This window comes from Pholcus phalangioides, unplaced genomic scaffold (assembly GCF_987345545.1).
Source record: "Pholcus phalangioides strain wild (caught in Gottingen) unplaced genomic scaffold, Ppha-v1.0 ptg000029l_1, whole genome shotgun sequence".
Lineage (NCBI taxonomy): Eukaryota > Metazoa > Arthropoda > Arachnida > Araneae > Pholcidae > Pholcus > Pholcus phalangioides.
Window position 1 is genome coordinate 9,729,205 of NW_028301619.1, and position 18,077 is coordinate 9,747,281.

Consider the following 18,077-nt stretch of genomic DNA (forward strand, 5'->3'; position numbering starts at 1 on the left):
TGTTAAGCTATTAGTGCAACAGCGTACACAGTGCCAAAAGTCCAAAATTCAACGCCACACAAGAGCACAACTAGGAACCTTTGCAACTCCAGATACACGTTTCTCACACCTGCATATCGATATCATAGGACCCCTTCCTATGTCACAAGGAATGCAATATTGTCTCACCATCGTAGACAGATACAGTCAATGGCCTGAAGTTGTCCCAATGCCCAACATCAATGCTGAAACAGTGTGCAAAGCACTATTTACGGGGTGGATTAGCAGATTTGGTTGTCCTTCTACTATCACTATGGACCAAGGAAGGCAATTTGAGTCAAATCTATTCAAGGAGCTCAATCATTTTCTTGGCACAAATCGAATTCGTTCTACAGCTTTTCACTCAAGATCCAATGGACTGATTGAGAGATTCCGTCATTTAAAATCGGCAATCAAAGCTCACGAGAATCAAAACTGGACTGATACACTCCCCATAGTGCTATTAGGTATCAGAACAGCAATAAAACCAGACATCGGAGCTAGTGCATCAGAACTTGTGTACGGTACTTCATTACGTCTACCAGCTGATATTCTCAGACTCTTCAAAGCCATTAGCAACATATTCTTCAAATTTTGTGATGGAACTCAAAGAAAAGATGCGTACATTAAAGCCTGTGCCTACATCAGCACATGGTCAAACAGCTATGTATGTCCATCCATCTCTGAAAGATTGCACACACGTATTCTTGCGGGTAGATACTGTGCATCCACCACTATCGCAGCCTTACATGGGACCACACAAAGTGATCACCAGAGATGACAAGACAGTGACTATCAAACTTCCGAACCGAACAGTCAAAGTCAATTGATCGCGTAAAACCTGCATTTGTGGAAAAGAAAAATTCAGGTACAACAACAAAACATTCTGAACCTGCAACACCATCAGAACAGTCTGAACCTGCAATAGCAGAAAAGCCTGAACAATCAGTTGCAAAAAGTACAACTAGATATGGACGAAAAGTTCATTTTCATAAACGATATGTTGCCACATTTGCAGTAATCAATGGCAACTATATATAACCAATCTATGTATCAATTTTTTATTATGCATACAACAAAAAAATTTATAACTATTAAAATTACTGTTGTTTAAAAAAATTTTGTTGTATGCTTATCGTATCTTTATTTTTTTTTATATATGTAATTCTTAGTATATGTATATATTTTTTTTAGCTTCACATAATGCAAATCATCTTTAGTAACCAATTCATAGAAAAAATACTGTATTTCATGTTACTCACATGAAATTACTGTGTATGCATATGAATCGTTTGCCCTACTCACTGGGGGGGGGGGGTACTCTGTAGTGATACTATTGTATAGCAACCAATAATCCAGCAGATGGCGTTAGTCATCCATGATTGCCGCTGTGAATGCTGCGAGTATATACTTATATATGTATATGTGTAATACCAACAGAGAGAGTCGAGACTTCTGAATGTCCGGATGTGTTCATACTCGACTGCGATGTAAATAGTTAAGTTTAAACAACAGTAATTTTAATAGTTATAAATTTATATAATAAAGTATTTTAAATCAACATGTACAATACAGTGAATCCTTACACTATACTATATAACAAGGTATTTCAATATCAAGCAGGCAAGTCTGTTCGACCACTCTGAAAATGTTTGCTCAATGTGGTCAGGCAAGGGATCATCCCAGTTCAGTTTCATTTTCCAGGTATCTTGCAACAACATTTTGGGTTTTATTGTGGTAGGACACAAAAGACCAATTGCATCGAAAATCGTGTGTACCAATGCCAATATGCTACGTTTCGTTTGTCTATTATTTTCAAGAGCATTTATATTACACTTCAATGTGTGTCTATCCAGGTCCCACAAAATACCCAGAACTGACGCGATTCCTAAACACTTAGATACTAATTTATTGGGAACGTTGCTCTCCCAACCTCAAATTGAAACCGCCTTGCAACATTAATTGTGAAGCCTGTTCAATGAATTTTTCTTGCTGCTTTAGACTATTCACTTCAGTTATACAATTATCAACATAAAATGAATGTTTTAACTGTTGCGCAACATCTGTGAATTCTGATTGCGTATCATTGAGGAGATGATTTATACATGCAGCAAGAAGGAATAGACTTGAAGAAACACCAAATACAACTCGACAATGTCTGTAAATTATTTCTTCATTGCTGGAAGGAAAGAAAAAACGTAAATATTCCCGATTTCGGGGGGAAACACTCATTTGAAGGAACGTTTTTTCTATATCGGCAGACAAACCTATGGGATAAAATCTGAACTGATCCAAAATGTAAGTTATCAATTCAATCATGTTAGGGCAAGTATACAAACAATCATTTAATGATAACTGCTCTTTCTCTCTGGACGATGCATCAAACACCCCGGTCCAATTTTCATTGTTTCGCTATCTACTCTCACAACAGGTCTGTGAGGCAAATAATGGCAATTTTCATTCTCAGTCTCATTTACTGGAACCTTCTCTATAAATTTAATTTTTTCCCATTCCTATAAAACTGATTGGTATTCCATTAACATTGTTTCTCAGCAAATTTACACATACTTATTAATCTGTTACTCCTGAAATTTTTGTTATTTGATAATTGCAAACGACCAATTTTGAATGGCAAATCCATTTCTAATCTGCCACTGTCTAGTGTTTTCAAAGTAGATGTGAAATTTTGAACAATTTTTTATCTACTTCCTCATTTCCCTTTATTTTTCTACATGGTCTCGAATGCCTAATGTTTTAAGATTCCACAATTTACATCCAAGTTCATTGAAAGTAACGATATCATCACTCTATCACTGAAACGATTTTCTGCAAGGTTTTGCTTTCCAATTAGAGTACAACCTAACTTGGTTTCAATCACCGTTAAACCACAATTTAATTTAACAGAATTTCCCGTTACAATATTTCCGATTGCATCAGCTCCCAATAACAAATCAATTTCATACTCGGCCACATAAAAATCTGATATGTCAAGACCTTTTTCTTTTATTTCTTGCAAAGTGGCAAGATCATTAACTTTAAAAATAAATCCACATATTTTATTCTCAGAAAGAGCTTCTATGATGCATAAAAAATTGTTTTGCATATTCCTCATTTCCAAACTATACACCGTGTGCATACTTTGAGCAGTCTCCTTCCCCCCGAACAAACCGTGAACTATGGTTTGTTTAGACACCCATTACAACTTCAAGCTATCAATGTACCTCTGAGTAATATAAGAGCGCTGAAACCCAGAGTCCAATAATGCTCTGACTAATATATCTTTGTCATTGTAACAAATTTTCACTGCAAGAGTTTGCAAATAGACATTTTCTGTTAAGCAGTGATTGGATAACCCAGTGGTGTTTACTATACTGTTAGAATTATCCAAGCTAGCATTACTAGTATCTTCATTTGGACACATAATCTCTAAATGGGATTTATCATACTTTAAGCATTTAACTTTACTCTTGCAGTTGCGAGATAAATGTCCCACTTTCAAACAACAAAAACAAGCTTGATTTTTGACAAGTATATTTTTTCATTCACTGAGTGTCATTTTTTTAACCTTGAGACACTCTGCGGACTTATGGTTTTTCATGCAAAATATACAAGTAAAATTTTGCTTATCCCGTTATCAGAATTAGCGTTACTTAACGCAGCAATGGTGGTTGGTTGGGGTTCCTGTTTCTGTGACACACATTTTCTGCACACCCAGTCTTGTGCAAGCTAGAGGAATCATCTCTTCACTTCTAACTTCGCTTTGAAGAAACTGCATCAGTTTATTTAATGAGCGCACACTACCACTTTCCTATGCATCTTCACTAGAGCGGTTTCTTTCCCATGCTCTGAGAATAGATTCTGGTAGACACGATTCCATGAGTGGCTCCAGAAAATCAGCAAACTTCTCCTTCATCTTTCTTAAACTTTAATGCCATCAACTTGCTCTCCAAGCTGTCGTAAAGTTCTGCAAGATCTGTCTTGTGTCTTCCTGAAGTTGCATTCTTCATGACCATTTGAAGGAGGTCTCTGATGTATATTTGGACCAACAAAATTGTCCCTTCAAATCTGTCCAACTGCGAAATAGCTTTTGCATAATTCTCTTTGTTCGGTGGAAAGCTCTGTACAAGACGTGCAGCTTTTGACTCCGGAACAACAGCTTGCAGCAAATACTGGAATTTATCTTCTTCTGCGATGTCATCTTCGTGAATTTTTACGAATTGAGACCAAAATGCCAAGTAATCTCTAGGATCACCACCAAATGTTTTCAACACAAGTTTTAGAAGCTTAAACTTTTGTTTATGAGAAGTTGACTGACTCCCGATGGAATCCGCATTTTCCGATCCTTTTTCTATAGTACCGCTTATCAGCAAGAATTTATCATGATATTCTTCTGCCAGTTCGAAATCATTTTCGAATTCGGATGTATCCTCTGCCGACAACAATATTTCTGCAATTTGTGCTTGCACCATCTCCAAGCAGTTAAACTTATCAGTCAATTGTTTCAATGAAGCTTCATTATTCACTTGCTTGGAATCATCTGCCAAAGCCACTTTGATACTCATACAACATCTCGTGAATGAAGCACGAAGACTTTTACGAGCCGCTTTCAAAGATTCGATTTCCATATTAAGAACACTTATCCTATTATCACTTTCGCGGACGCCACTATGTTAGAGGTTCTTTCAATAGGAAGGTGATTATCAATAAGTAAAGTATTAAATCATATAACAATTAACTGATGTTTAATTCATCTACGTAAGGAGGATGATTCTACATGACTGTCCTCGTCTACAACAATCACACACATAACTATAAACAGAGTAAAAGGAGCAAAAAAGAGGAACTCTCTCTCTCTCTCTAAAACTAAAGAGTGTGGGTGGCCTCTTCCTGAAACATCGTCATGGGAGAGAGGTCCCTTCTGGGTGGTTTATCCTTCAGTCAGTATTACACAATAAGAGTTTCGTAAAAGTTCTTTTGTAAAACTTGACAAATGCAACCAATAAGCTTATTAGTTACATTCGAGCAAATGTAACCAATAAGCTTATTGGGTGCATTTTTCAAGTTTTATAAAAAAACTTCCATGAAAATTTTATAGTGTAATATGGGCTTTAGGTCACAAGCTGTCTATTTGCAACCTTTTATCTATCTTTCATAAAAATCAGTGTTTCTAACATCTTGCAGATAATTTCCTTGCATTACCAAAAATTTTAATACTTTTAAAATTCTGTGCTCGGATGACAAAATGTTATGTCACTTTTTTAAAATTTCACAATGGAAAATTTGTAAATATTTTGTCAACATGTGATACTAAGGCTTTTTTACAATACGGTGGCTTTTGGCTAATTTACCTCTATTGTTTCCTCATAAGCTGAAAGCGGAAGATGAAATTTTACCATCTTCCAAAATTTTAACAAAGGAGACTCAGGATTGCAAGCAACTCAATTTTTTGAGAAAAGTGACTGTTTTTGTGACTTTTTTTGCCCTCTGAGCATGAAATTAGAAGACATTTTATAAAATTGAAAGGTGTTGGTATATTGTAGGTTGTTTTGGCCTAGCTACGAAAGAGCTCTCATTGCAGCATTTTTTTCTCGGTTTGTGCTTTGGTTCATAGAATAATATTGAATATGATCTGCATCTCATATATACCTAGCTGATTGGTCTTGTGCTGTGTTTGAGTTGGAGAGCCCTCCTTTTGATCAATATATTAGCTAAGAAAAATGAAATGGATTAGCTAAGAAAAATGACAATCTTTTAGGATTCTCGCAAAAAGACTGAAACACAGGAGCCAAAAATTGATGAAGAAGAGGAGGAGGAAAAAGAGAGAGAGGAAAGTGGCCTCAAGAGATCTGGAAAGTATGTATGATCCTTGTTTATAAGTATTGGAAACTATCCACAAAACATAAGCTTTGTATATCTGTATGTATTAAACATATAACATTGTAAAAAAATTTGCAAGCTATTCAAACAAGAAAAAAAATTGAAGGCTAAATCCAGATGTGAACCAAAATTCAAAATTAATTCAAGGGCTACAAGGCAGCATTAAAGATATAAAAATATAAACAAATGTGAAATGAATGACAATACAAGGATGTGTCTAGATTTCTAGTGTTAACATTATAAATACTTAAAAAAGGAAATTAAAAGAAAAATAATACTTACGAAGGATTTTAACAACTAGCTGTTGAAAGGTGAATTTTTTTGGAAAGAGAAAATTCAACTGCCTTTGCGGGGAATTGAACCCACATCCTTTCACTTTCCGGGTGAGTGACCTAGACCACTAAACTACAAAGGCAATGAGTCTCGACGTCATTTTTTGCCTAAGTTTCCATCTAGTGGTAGCATCAGCAGTTGTGAGCTTGGCCTAAGTTAGGTCTGATCGTCCATGTATGGTCCCGTTCAGTGCACACGAGTTCTGAGGAAAAATTGAGAGATTTATGCTTTTGTAGTCTAAGTGGTCCAGGGGGTTCGCCAGGAAAGTGAAAGATGTCTGTTTGATTTCCCACAAAGTCAGTTGAATTTTCTTTCCAAAAAAAAAATGCATCTTCGCAACAGAAAGTTGTTAAAAACCTTCATATGGTAGCGAAGAGTGACATCATCCTTGCACAAATAATACTTAATTCAAATCTTTTAACCCTTTGAAGGGCACACATTTTCCATGGGAAATTTGTCTGTGTATAGAACCTATGGGAAAACAATGTAAACAGGTGGTTTCATTATGGGGACATTGCATCTGAAAGGGTTAGAGTTCAAAAGCATACTAATTAAGCATAATAATTTAAGTTACAATTTCAAAACTCTAAAGTAAAGACCACTGGTCAGAATGACTTGAAAATATGCATAAATTCTCCTAAAGCAATAGAATTTTGTTTAGAAAAGGGAAAAACCCTTTAAAAATTTACCGATAGATAGCACTTTACTCAGGAAACACGGAAATTCACTCACATAACAGGAAGAATAGTCAGCCAGAGCAAAATATGGCAATCCAGTTAATATCACAAAAATTCATAATTCACAGAAACATCACAAAAATGAAGTCACTAAACAAACACCTATGACTTAGGCAAGAAATATTCAATGTTCAGTGTTCTGCTATGAATCGGAAGTATAAAACTGCATGTTCCACAACAGATCAGAGTGTGCTGGTGGAGTTTGCAATTTGACCACTATACACAACATTCTTGAGGCATCACCCCAGCATTACCACCCAATCTTTGTGAAGCATGCAGTTTTGAGATTCAAACGTACAGCAGAACATGGTAGGTAACATATTGAACATTTCTTATGTAAATCATAGGTGTTAGTTTTGTGATTTCATTTTTGTGTTCTTTTTTCACGAATTATGAAATTTTGCTGTGTTAATTAAATTTTTGTTTTGTCCTGGCAGACTATTGTTTCCATTTTGCAAGCAAATTTCCTGTGTTTCATGAGTACAGTACGACCTATTGGTAAATGTTCGTTTTTTTTCCTTCACCAAACAAAATTTCATTGCTTCAGGATAAAGGTGAAAATTGACAGTCACCACTCACCACATGGTGATATTTACCTTCAATACTTGGTGGCATCCCCCTTTGCTCTAATAACATTTCGCAAACGATTTGGCATATTGTCAAGTTTTTTAGTCATCACTAGAAATATTGGCCCTCACAGATTTCAAGAGAGACAAAAGTTCATTTTTGTTCTTTGGGGAAAATTTTTGCAGGCATCTCTTCATGATGGCCCACAGATTTTCTATTCGGTTCGGAATTTGCAGGCCAGGGAAGCACTTCATTTTCTTTAACCGGTCACGTGAGAATGATGCATATATATGGGTCAAACTGTTTCCAATCCTTGAGTGGTTTTGATGAATATATGGGTCATGGAGGATCTATTCCTTCTTCCTTGACTTATTGTATCTTGACTGACACCTTCAACGCCTCCTAATCCTCACGTTGTAAAAGCTCATTCAAGTGAATGAAGCACTTGGTTGAAAATTTACACTGAATTGTCCCTGGACCATCACAATGACTACCCTCTATATAGAATAAGGTGACTTTTTTTTCTGGTATCTTGAAAGTAAAAATGCAAGATTGTTAGAATGAGATTAGGAAGGGGTACAGAGGAGAGAGGAAACTATCTTTCCAAGGAGGAACTGTGTGTTTTTTCCCCGCTTATATTCACAATATACAAATACAACGCCACAACAGGCAAAATGCCAATGAGGTGCACATCCAAATTCTTCTGAAAAATGTTTTTTTATTTTAAAATAAGTGAAATATATCTATAACGATACTCTGTGGACCATGAAAAAATATCATTGTAGAGGGATTTATCGTTGTATCGAATATCATTGTAGTGAGATTTCACTCTATATAAACACCTAAATTAACTAATGCAGTCCACCAAAATCCCAAAAAATGTTTATTGGCTGGAAGAAAAATTGAAATATTTTTTTTTTCATTTTTTGGAATTTATTCCAAGTTATATGTATATAGATTTAACTTGTGACTTGAATAATATTTCATACTATTTGTTAGTTTCACATAACGTCTATGTTTTTTAACATATTTTAATCACATGGCATTTTTTTATATATTGTGAAACGTCGCTATAACAATACTCAATAATACGATAAATCCACCTGGAACGATATTTTTTTCAAGTCTTGTTTGGAAATGTCAATACTCTAATGTTGAACTGCTATGTCTCAATATAATGATTATCACTCTACAACGATATTTATTTTTTGGTCTGCAGAGTATTATTATATCAAGGATTCACTGAATATATTTCATATATTACTGCCAAAGTCTGAAATTGGCCAGTTTACCCAGCCCCTATATATTGATTCCTATTATTTGGGGTCATCGCCATGTTGGTGTATTGTTTTGTGATAATTATGAGTATTTATAATTATGATTAGCTACGGCAACTCTAACGATCAATGGAATCGGAATATCGATATCTTTAGAGATTGATATCCAGGAATACCGATATCCCATACACAGGATTCGATGTATAGGGGATGGAAAAATCCCAAAATTTGAATATTTACCAGGTCAACTGGGCTGCCGAAACATATATATTCATCAAAATTTCTGGGTAATCTTATTATGAAATCACTAAAAGAAAAGCTCAGCTTGCATACGTATGTGATTTTTGAGAAAATTCCCAAATCAGGTGGTGAAATACCACCTAAAAGTTTTTTTCTTTTTTTGAAAAAAATCACAAAATTAGACAACTGAGAAGATGGTTGCAAAGTACCAAAAATACTTTTTTTTCTCTTTTGAAAGCAATAACAGTTCATGTCAAATGTGTCCCACCAAAGAAACTGAATAAAAAAAATAAATAATAGCTCGTACAGTCTATCTCAAAATCAAAATTTTCTTTATTTTAAAATATATGATGTGGTCTTTTCGAAACATTGTGCTACATGTTTAATTTGTTTTCAAAAGCAAAATTTATTGTTTTTCCAACATCTTATTTTTTTTTAATTACGCAAGAAATTTTTTTTGTTAAATTTGAAAGAAATCATACAGATAGATGTTGGTTTGTCAAAAATAATATCAAAATTTCAGAATTGATATATTTCACTTACAGGAGTAAGAAAAGTTTGTGTTCAAGAGTAGCAAAACATTCATCAGAACTATTTCCCTCATACAAATTTGAACATCAATTATAGAACCAAAGTTACAACCCACCAATATTATGTTGATAAATACCAGAGAATATATAGAAAAGAATATATTCTCAGAGTCTCATATTTTGGATTAAGCTTACTGAAGGTGGGATATATCATTGTGTGCATTCTAAGCACAATCCACAGCTGCTCAATGGTGGATGTGCGAAATAAGGGAATCATGGTAAGGAATCCTGCTGCAGTCGCTGCCTATAACTATAGTATGGGCGGTGTAGACAGTGAACCAGTGTCTTTCATACTACCCTGCATATCATAAAGACAAGAAATATTGTAAAAAAAATTTCCGTCATCTCCTAATCAAGTGATGTGGAACTCATTTGTTTTGCACCAAAAGTGCGGAGGTGAGAAGCATCAGCTTGAGTTCAAATGGGAACTAATTGAGAGGAAGTGGATATATATCTTGCAATATCGTTTGATTTCCTAACAATCCCAAATGAGCCATCACTTGATACTTCCAGACTGAGAGACACTTCCCGGACATTTTGTCTTGATAGCAAAGGCAGGAAAAGCTTGAACAAGAGGAGATAGTCTGTTATGCAAAAACTTCTGAAACAGGTACAGGGAAACAAGGTATTTTTTATTTTTCTGTAAAGACTAGTGTTACATTATGTGTATTGCCATGCTTTAGAACAGCGGTTCTCAACTGGGGCTCCACAGCTGCTTGAGGAAAATGAAAATAAAACAGTAAATTTTTGAAAAAAAAAAATTACAAATGTTTTTAAAAAGTATGTGATGAGTAAATAAAAAATAGGGCTCCGCACATGGAAATTATATACCAGAAAGGGCCCTGTGAGTCAAAAAAGGTTGATAATCCTTGCTTTAGAATAAACCATTCGAACGATATTATTGAAGAAAGACGTTAATTTTCTACTAATTTCGTGATTATTATTCAATTGTTTATTATTACTATTTTGTAAATATATGAATGTGAGCTTTTTTTTAAAAATCCTTATAACATATCTAACTTAACGAAGTGTAAAAATTCAATCATACCTTAATAACTGCATGACATTACATTGAGATAACCCCTGAAAAGTAGTAGTCATCGGTAATTCAATCAAAATTTTGACAAATATTCCATTTCTTTTGTAAGCTTTTGTTTTTATTTGATCAGTAAATCATCTAAGAAAGTAAATTTCATCAAAAGAATAAAAAAAAATCTGTAAAATGCATCGCGATGTGGAACATGCCATCCAGCGAAACAAGGCTCAAATTCCCAAAGCGTTTGTATTTATAACTTATCATAAATTATTAATCGCAAATATGAAATAAATCACAATGTTACTTCCATATAAAAATTTCAAAATACAGAATCTACATATTTTATAATCATGGACTACTGTTATTTTTAACTTTCTATGAAATTCAAGGTACACTATTCATATATATTTTTGTGCGTTGTCATAATGTGTGTGGCTTTCATATTCCTTAATAGTTATACGAAAAACTGTAGTTTTTTCCAATAGAAAAGAGCTATTCGATTAAATTGAAAATAATGCATTGGATAACAGTACCAAACTGCTCGGATAAAGTGTGCTAAGATCCTTTAATGATACCACAAAATGACAAGTTGTGTGCAATGTCTGCAATACAGCAAAATTTAGAAGGAATTGCGATTTTCAAGTTGTATAATGCTGTAAAACTATGTAGACTGAATATTGTTCGAGAAAACTTCATATAAAGTAATCAAAATCCTGTAAAAAAATGCTGAAACAGTGAAATATATATATATATATATATATATGTGTGTGTGTGTGTGTATATATATATATATATGTTACTGTGGTTCTCAAACAATGCGTTTCAGACATGTATATGCTTTTATAATGGTTGGTTTGCCACTTTTTCAATCTTCCCAGACATCCCGGGCAGCACCGGATATTATAGCTAGTCCATAATAAGAAAGGAATTAAATTTCAGACAATCTAATTACTGGATACTTAAAAAAAACTTGTAATCCCTAATACCCTGTTACAAGGTTACATTGTGGAGCCAATAAACGCTTCTTTTCACCAATAAAATAAATGAGTGAGAAAGGTATATATGCAGTGAAATCACAGTATAACAATATTCTGCAGAGCAAAGAAAAATATCGCTGTAGAGGGTTTATCGCTATATCGAGAAGCAGCAGTTCAAAATTAAAGTGTAGACATTTCCAAACAACACTTGAAAAAATATCATTATAGAGGGATTTATTGTTGTCGTGTTAGCAAGGTTTCAAACTGAAATAAGAAAAATGAACTTTTCTAAATGTGTTCTGTGAGCAGGACGGGGAGGGAAAAAAATAGCTAATACTGTAACAAAAGAACAGGTACTGATGTTGAGTGTGTATTAGTAAAGAATAGAGAATCACTTAATGGGAGTAGCCAACCTTTCACTCTGATAGACCCCCCCAACCACGCCTCCTCATATTAGATGGGGGGGGGGGGGAATAGCACTATTTAGAGATAAAGAAGCTTTGCTACTCCAGAGAAGTAGAAGTAGAAAACTTCCACCACTCTATCGGTTAATCCAATTCTTTGTCATCTTTGAAGTATAACTAGATGGTAGAATCTTGTTGGTAAGTGAAATCATCTTCAAATAAGTCTTGGACCATTTCATGCTACCCTCATCCTAAGACTTCTTGGTATACACTAGAATTGAGTCACATTCAAAATACAAAGCTTTCCTGGTCTCCCAGTGCTCGTACAGCCTCACACCATAAGATAGGTAGCAAATTTAACTGAGCATTTCAAACATTGTTTAGTGAATGTTTCGGGTTTTCAGCACCAAACTCGGATGCCTTGGTGACCGTCTCAGCACTAAAAAGTACATTTTCCTAGTCTGATTCCATGCAAGCATATTTTTTGCACAATTGAACTCTAGCAGTTTTATGCTTGGGAGTGAGAAGTGATCATTTGCTTAGGGGCACACTATTTAAATCCAAATTTATGCATTCCTCTGAATGCAGTGGAGGATGATGCAGTCACTCCTATTTCTTTCTGCTCTCTGAATAAATCCTAAACTTCTGAAGTGGTTTTTCTGCGCGATTTTCTTCAACAGTATCTTGACGATTTGTAGTCGCTGACTTATGACCACTATTAGCACGATTATTCTGAAAACTACTGTTACTTAAAATTTTACTCAACTTGCTTGTGTGAGAGCATCTTGCTTTTTGGGCAATTTCCTGTTGAGTTACGCTTTCTTCCCGTAGCCTCACTATGAGAAGTTTGGTAGAAATCGGAAGGAGTTTCTCTTTCTGCCAATTTTTAATGTATAACTAACTAAAACCTGCTTACTAGCAGGTATTTATCATAGTAACACATGCGCGATAGAAAATTTTATGCTAATTTTCACCTCAGTGTCACCCAATAAGAAATATTCACAAATATTCTAATATTTTGAAAGTTTTTTTTTGCCTCCAGATTATTCTAACTTTATGAATGATTACAACATTTTTTTAGATATTCTATATCAATAGTAAAAAAAAATATGTTTGAAATCCGTGCCGGAACTAGAGGGGGCAACTGCCCAATTTAGGGGATATCAAATGAACAAAAATACTGTTATAAAATAAATCAGAATTTAAAGTGGAGGTGGCGGCAAAATCATGTTTGACTCTCCTCACAAAAATCTTAGTTATGACCGTGTATGAAATTGTCTTTAATGATAAATAAAAAATATTAATGCCAAAATACAGAACAAGAGAAAGAAAATTATTACAAACTGTACTTGGTCAGTCACGTTGAGTGTATTTTGGCATACACCATTCCCATCCGAAATGTAGAACAAGTGGTCAAGGGAAGAGGGAATTCTCCCCCTCTCCTGGTCTAGTGTGCCAAACCAGAACCAGCTACAGTAAATATGAAAAAATTTATTTAATCTTGCGCTTCAGCAGAGTAAAACAAGATGAGCTGAGGTACTTCGCACAAATAAGAACACAACAAAAAACTATACGCCAAAATCGCTAAATCATTTCACCTCTGATAAAAGAGTATAAACTGAAATCGTGGTCTCAGAGGAGCAGAAAATTCTAACTTGAGCAAAAACATAAAACATGAAGTGAAAGGAATCAGTTTTTAGCAATTGACAATGCAGGTTTTTTTTTTCTGGAGTATGCTAAATGTTTGCTTGCCAGGTGGTTATATGACCAGCACTGATTGAGAGAGATTATGTGTTTCTCGAGTGCAAAATCTTGAAATTTTCGGTGAACTCACCCACATACAATGACTGTCACTCATGGGAAATTTCCCTTACACTTTTCTTCCAACATTAAACAAAAAAATTATTGGAAGAAGAGAAAAAATGCTGTTCAGTGGCATTGTCTTTCTTGAGTTCTTTTAATGGGTCGTAGTTCCTCTATGTGGTTCAAATGACTGAATAAAATATTGAAAAAAATTAATGCTGTTTGTAATTTTTCTCAAGAATTGTTATTATATAACAAAATTGCAATTAAAACCATTGTATTTTTGTGATATTTTCTTTGAGGTCTATGGCGGGAGCATTTTCATTCAAGTTTCAGTTGTATGATTTCCGCCCTTACATGATGTTTTGATATGGTTTCTTGAACATCGTATAAATGTGGTTCCATTTTGTGGTAAAAATAACCCTATGCAAGTTAGAAAGTAAAGCTTTTCCTTTTCTCTCTTATGACTGCTATTTAGTATTTGATATGCAGAAAAGCAATAAGAATCAGACATCATGAAGCTTAATTGATGATCCTAATTGGCAGAGACCGGGAGCCACAGAATGCAAAGAATCATTTCAAAAATTTGGCATCCTTGGAGGAAGACCCACATAAAATCCGCATGTAGGTCTTGAGTTTTGGGAATACCAATTCCCAGGAAGTCGCCTTGACTCTGTTGTCTGAAGGACAATAATAATAATGTGAGAATAAAAAGAAAGAAAGGAAAGAGCCAACATTAATATCGTTTGTCTCTTACAGATTATCCAAAATTTTTTTAGAGTAGGCCTACATGTTCTTAACAAAAATCAAAATAAAAAATTGCTTCAGGTGAAACAGTAACAAGAAAATATTTGAAGCTATCAGGGTTCAGGGATTTTTTGGGTTCAGTCACTTTTGATTCCGTGGAACCCAAGAAATGCTCTCACGGAACCCTAGGGTTCCGCAGAACACCAGTTGGAAAACCTTGTCCTATTTGATTTTGAGTAAAGGTGTGAATAATGATATTTCCGAGTCTTTTCAGAGCATGGCTATTTTTTTCATTTATTTACTGTTTATTTTTCTAAGATATTTATTTTGAAACGCCAAACATACATTTTTCATTATATTTTAGTTTTTTGAATTGGAGTTGTACACTCAGTGGTCCAAAAATTAGGAACATCCCCTCACTCAAACTTTGACTTGCCCGTGCAGCACCTGCGCTGACATAATAAACTGAATTTGTTGATAATGCTTTCTCCTGGTCAGAAGCACCAGTTAACATTGCAATTTACCTGTTCATGAACAAAACAAGAGATTTGAGTGACTTTGAATGCAGCATGATTGTGGGCATCAGAAGGAGTGGTTCCAGTATCTCTAAACCCGCTAACCTTCTTGGCTTTTCTTGTACAACAGAATCTTGAGTCTTCAAATAATGGCAGCTAAACCAAAACTCTTTGAGTGGAATAGTGGCAGGAAATCGCTTCTGAATGAAAGAGGTGCCAGGTGACTGACATGCATTTTGTGCAGCAACAGAAGAGCTACAATGCAACAAATTGTAGCACAATACAACTCAGGATCATCGCAAAGCATATCTGTATGCTCTACAAGATGTATCTTAGAACAAATAGTTTTAATAGCCGGGTACCAACAAGAGTCTTTTTGATTTCTCTGTAAAACTGAAGAAAATGCTTTTGTGTGCTAGAGAATGCCGAAATTGGACACTTGATGAATGAAAGAAGGTTTGTTGGTCTGATGTGTTACATATTCCTCTACCAAAAGGAAAAATTCCCAAGAATTTTTGGTGCCATCGGGATGCTCTTGCCTGAGATGATGGAACATTGCTAAGCCTAGTCCAAAATAATCTGTCCTCCCCCCCCCCATTCCAATTCCAAGGGGAGCCCCATTTTTGTGGAGGTGGGTTTGACTGACTCAGTCCATTGCCATATTTCCCACTCGTATGCTGCCACAAAGATAGCGCTCCTCTTTCTAATGCATTTAAGGGGACCACACACACACACCGGGAAAAAAACTAGTCCTGTTTCACAAAAAGTATTTGTGAAGGACATGTTTATGCCCACAAACATGTTGGGTCGGTTTGTATAGGCACATTATGACTAACTCCGACATTGGGAGTAGTTTGCAAGTTTTTGTCCATGATTCAAAATTTTCAACAATAAAAACAATGAGTCAATCTTAAATTTGCCAAATATTGCCTGAAACTAGACTTAAAAAGACTGAGTCCCCAATATGTAGTGTATACGTCAGCTACTTCCTGAGATTCATACATCCAATAGATAAGTCTTCAGGCAAACTCAAGAAACATTGGCAAATTTCAGAATAAGTCATTTATTTACACATAAGTCATAAGATTAAATTGCATTAGTTTCTAGTTATTTCCCCATTAGTATTAAATCATAACCATGATCTTGATATCCAGAAGTGACTGGTCGGAATCGGATAATACTGACGAAAAAGAAAGCCAAAGATGTGTGTTTGTTTTTTTAAATTGTATATTCTTCATAAGTTAATTTGCGTAGTATGAAATTTTAATATTGCCCTAGTTTTTCTCGATAGTGTAAATTTACAGTGGCATAATAGTACGTTGTCCATAGCATGTGCAAACAACTAAATAAAGTGAATAAAAAAGTCTGATATACATTTAAAAATGTGTACATCAAAATGGAGCAATGTATGATGTGATGTAAATGCTATGTTTATAATTTTTTTCATGGTAAATCTTGGCCATAGTTGCTCTTATTCAGTCATTAAATTTAAGATAAAAAATTACAAGCCAAGTTTAAAATAAACGATTGGCATCAAAGCCGGTTTTATTCACAGCAAGTAAGTAGATACAAATACATATGTCAGTTTATATATACAGTCAGCAATCCACCCACCTGGCGCTATGAACAAATCAACCAATGAAAAACAGGTTCACTTGGTGCCATATTCAAAAATAAAAATGACATCAGAGAAGGGGAAAAAAAAGGGAAAAATCTATCGCTTGACGCGAGTGGATCAACATAAGATGCGTGATCATGGGAAAAGAAAATCTGCATTTCTGCCTAACAGTTGCCCTCTAATTTTTTATATTTATTGTTGGAAAGTCACCCCAGTAGCACATCGATATAGAACAATGTAGAGATTTCGATACCGGTCGACGTCATTCTACGTAAAAATGGCATACATTTGTCTGTATAGTGAATCCCACGTCAAACTATATCTGACCCAACACAGTTTGACGTAAAAATGGCATACATTTATCGACACAGTTAGACGTAGCGAATCCGACGTCAAACTATATCTGACCCGACACCGTTCGACCCAAAAATGGCATACATTTATCGATGCAGTTTGATGTAGCGAATCTGACGTCGAACTATATCTGACCTGATACTGTTCGACGTCGATTACTGATGTCGTTCTATGTAAAAATGGCATATATTTGTCTGTACAGTTCAATGTAGCGACGTAGAACTATATCTGACCCGACTCCGTTCGCCGTAAAAATGTCATTTGTCGATGTAGTTTGACGTTTACAATTACGTTATGATTTACGATCAGGGGCGTAGCCAGAAATTTTGTTCGGGGGAACCAAAGTGATAGAGCAATAGATTTGGCCATCTTTTTCCCTTTCTTCTGTCATTTCTCACATTTCGGGGTGACCAAACCCCCCAAGTCCTTCCCCCCCCTCCCGCTACACCCTTGTTTATGTTATTATAATATAAATCATGTCGACATAGTTCTATTTCGGGAAGTCTGCCCTCTCTTCATCCTGCAGCACACTTGAATTCAAATAAAATAGAAAAATAATTTTTTTTATGCTTTAGTCACAAAATTGTTTTAAAAACTATTTACTATAATTTGTCACAAAAAAATAAATTAAAATTCAAAAACTCAGCCATTCTGCTGTTACTTAAACGTTAAATCCGAGTAAGTCAGTACAGTTTACAATGTCTGCTTTTGCTAGGTTGAATTTTGGGCAGGGATAGGGTTTAAATATCTTCTTGTAAGATTTATTATTTGTAATAAATTTCTGTATTCCATAGTATCAAATGAAATACAGAAAAGATGCTTTCCATAAATATAATGTATGATAAGAACAGAAGTATTTCTATGCCTTTTTTTATGCAATTCTTGAAAATTCTTCCATTAAGTGATAACAGAAATGAACATAGCCATTATTTTAACTTGTTTTCTCTCAATCGCTCAGTTTCCACTCTTAGACATGCATCTAAT

General features: G+C 34.9%; 1 protein-coding gene across 5 annotated transcripts in view; it reads left to right on the plus strand.

Annotated features, from left to right (window-relative positions):
* Positions 1 to 18,077, plus strand: part of Ndae1 (Na[+]-driven anion exchanger 1) — a 338,918-nt gene that overhangs the window by 258,506 nt on the left and 62,335 nt on the right. For all 5 annotated transcript variants that reach the window (XM_089252552.1, XM_089252555.1, XM_089252556.1 and 2 more), the window contains one exon: positions 5,774 to 5,871. In XM_089252552.1, the coding sequence (XP_089108678.1) occupies positions 5,774 to 5,871 (98 nt within the window). The remainder of the gene's footprint in view (positions 1 to 5,773; positions 5,872 to 18,077) is intronic.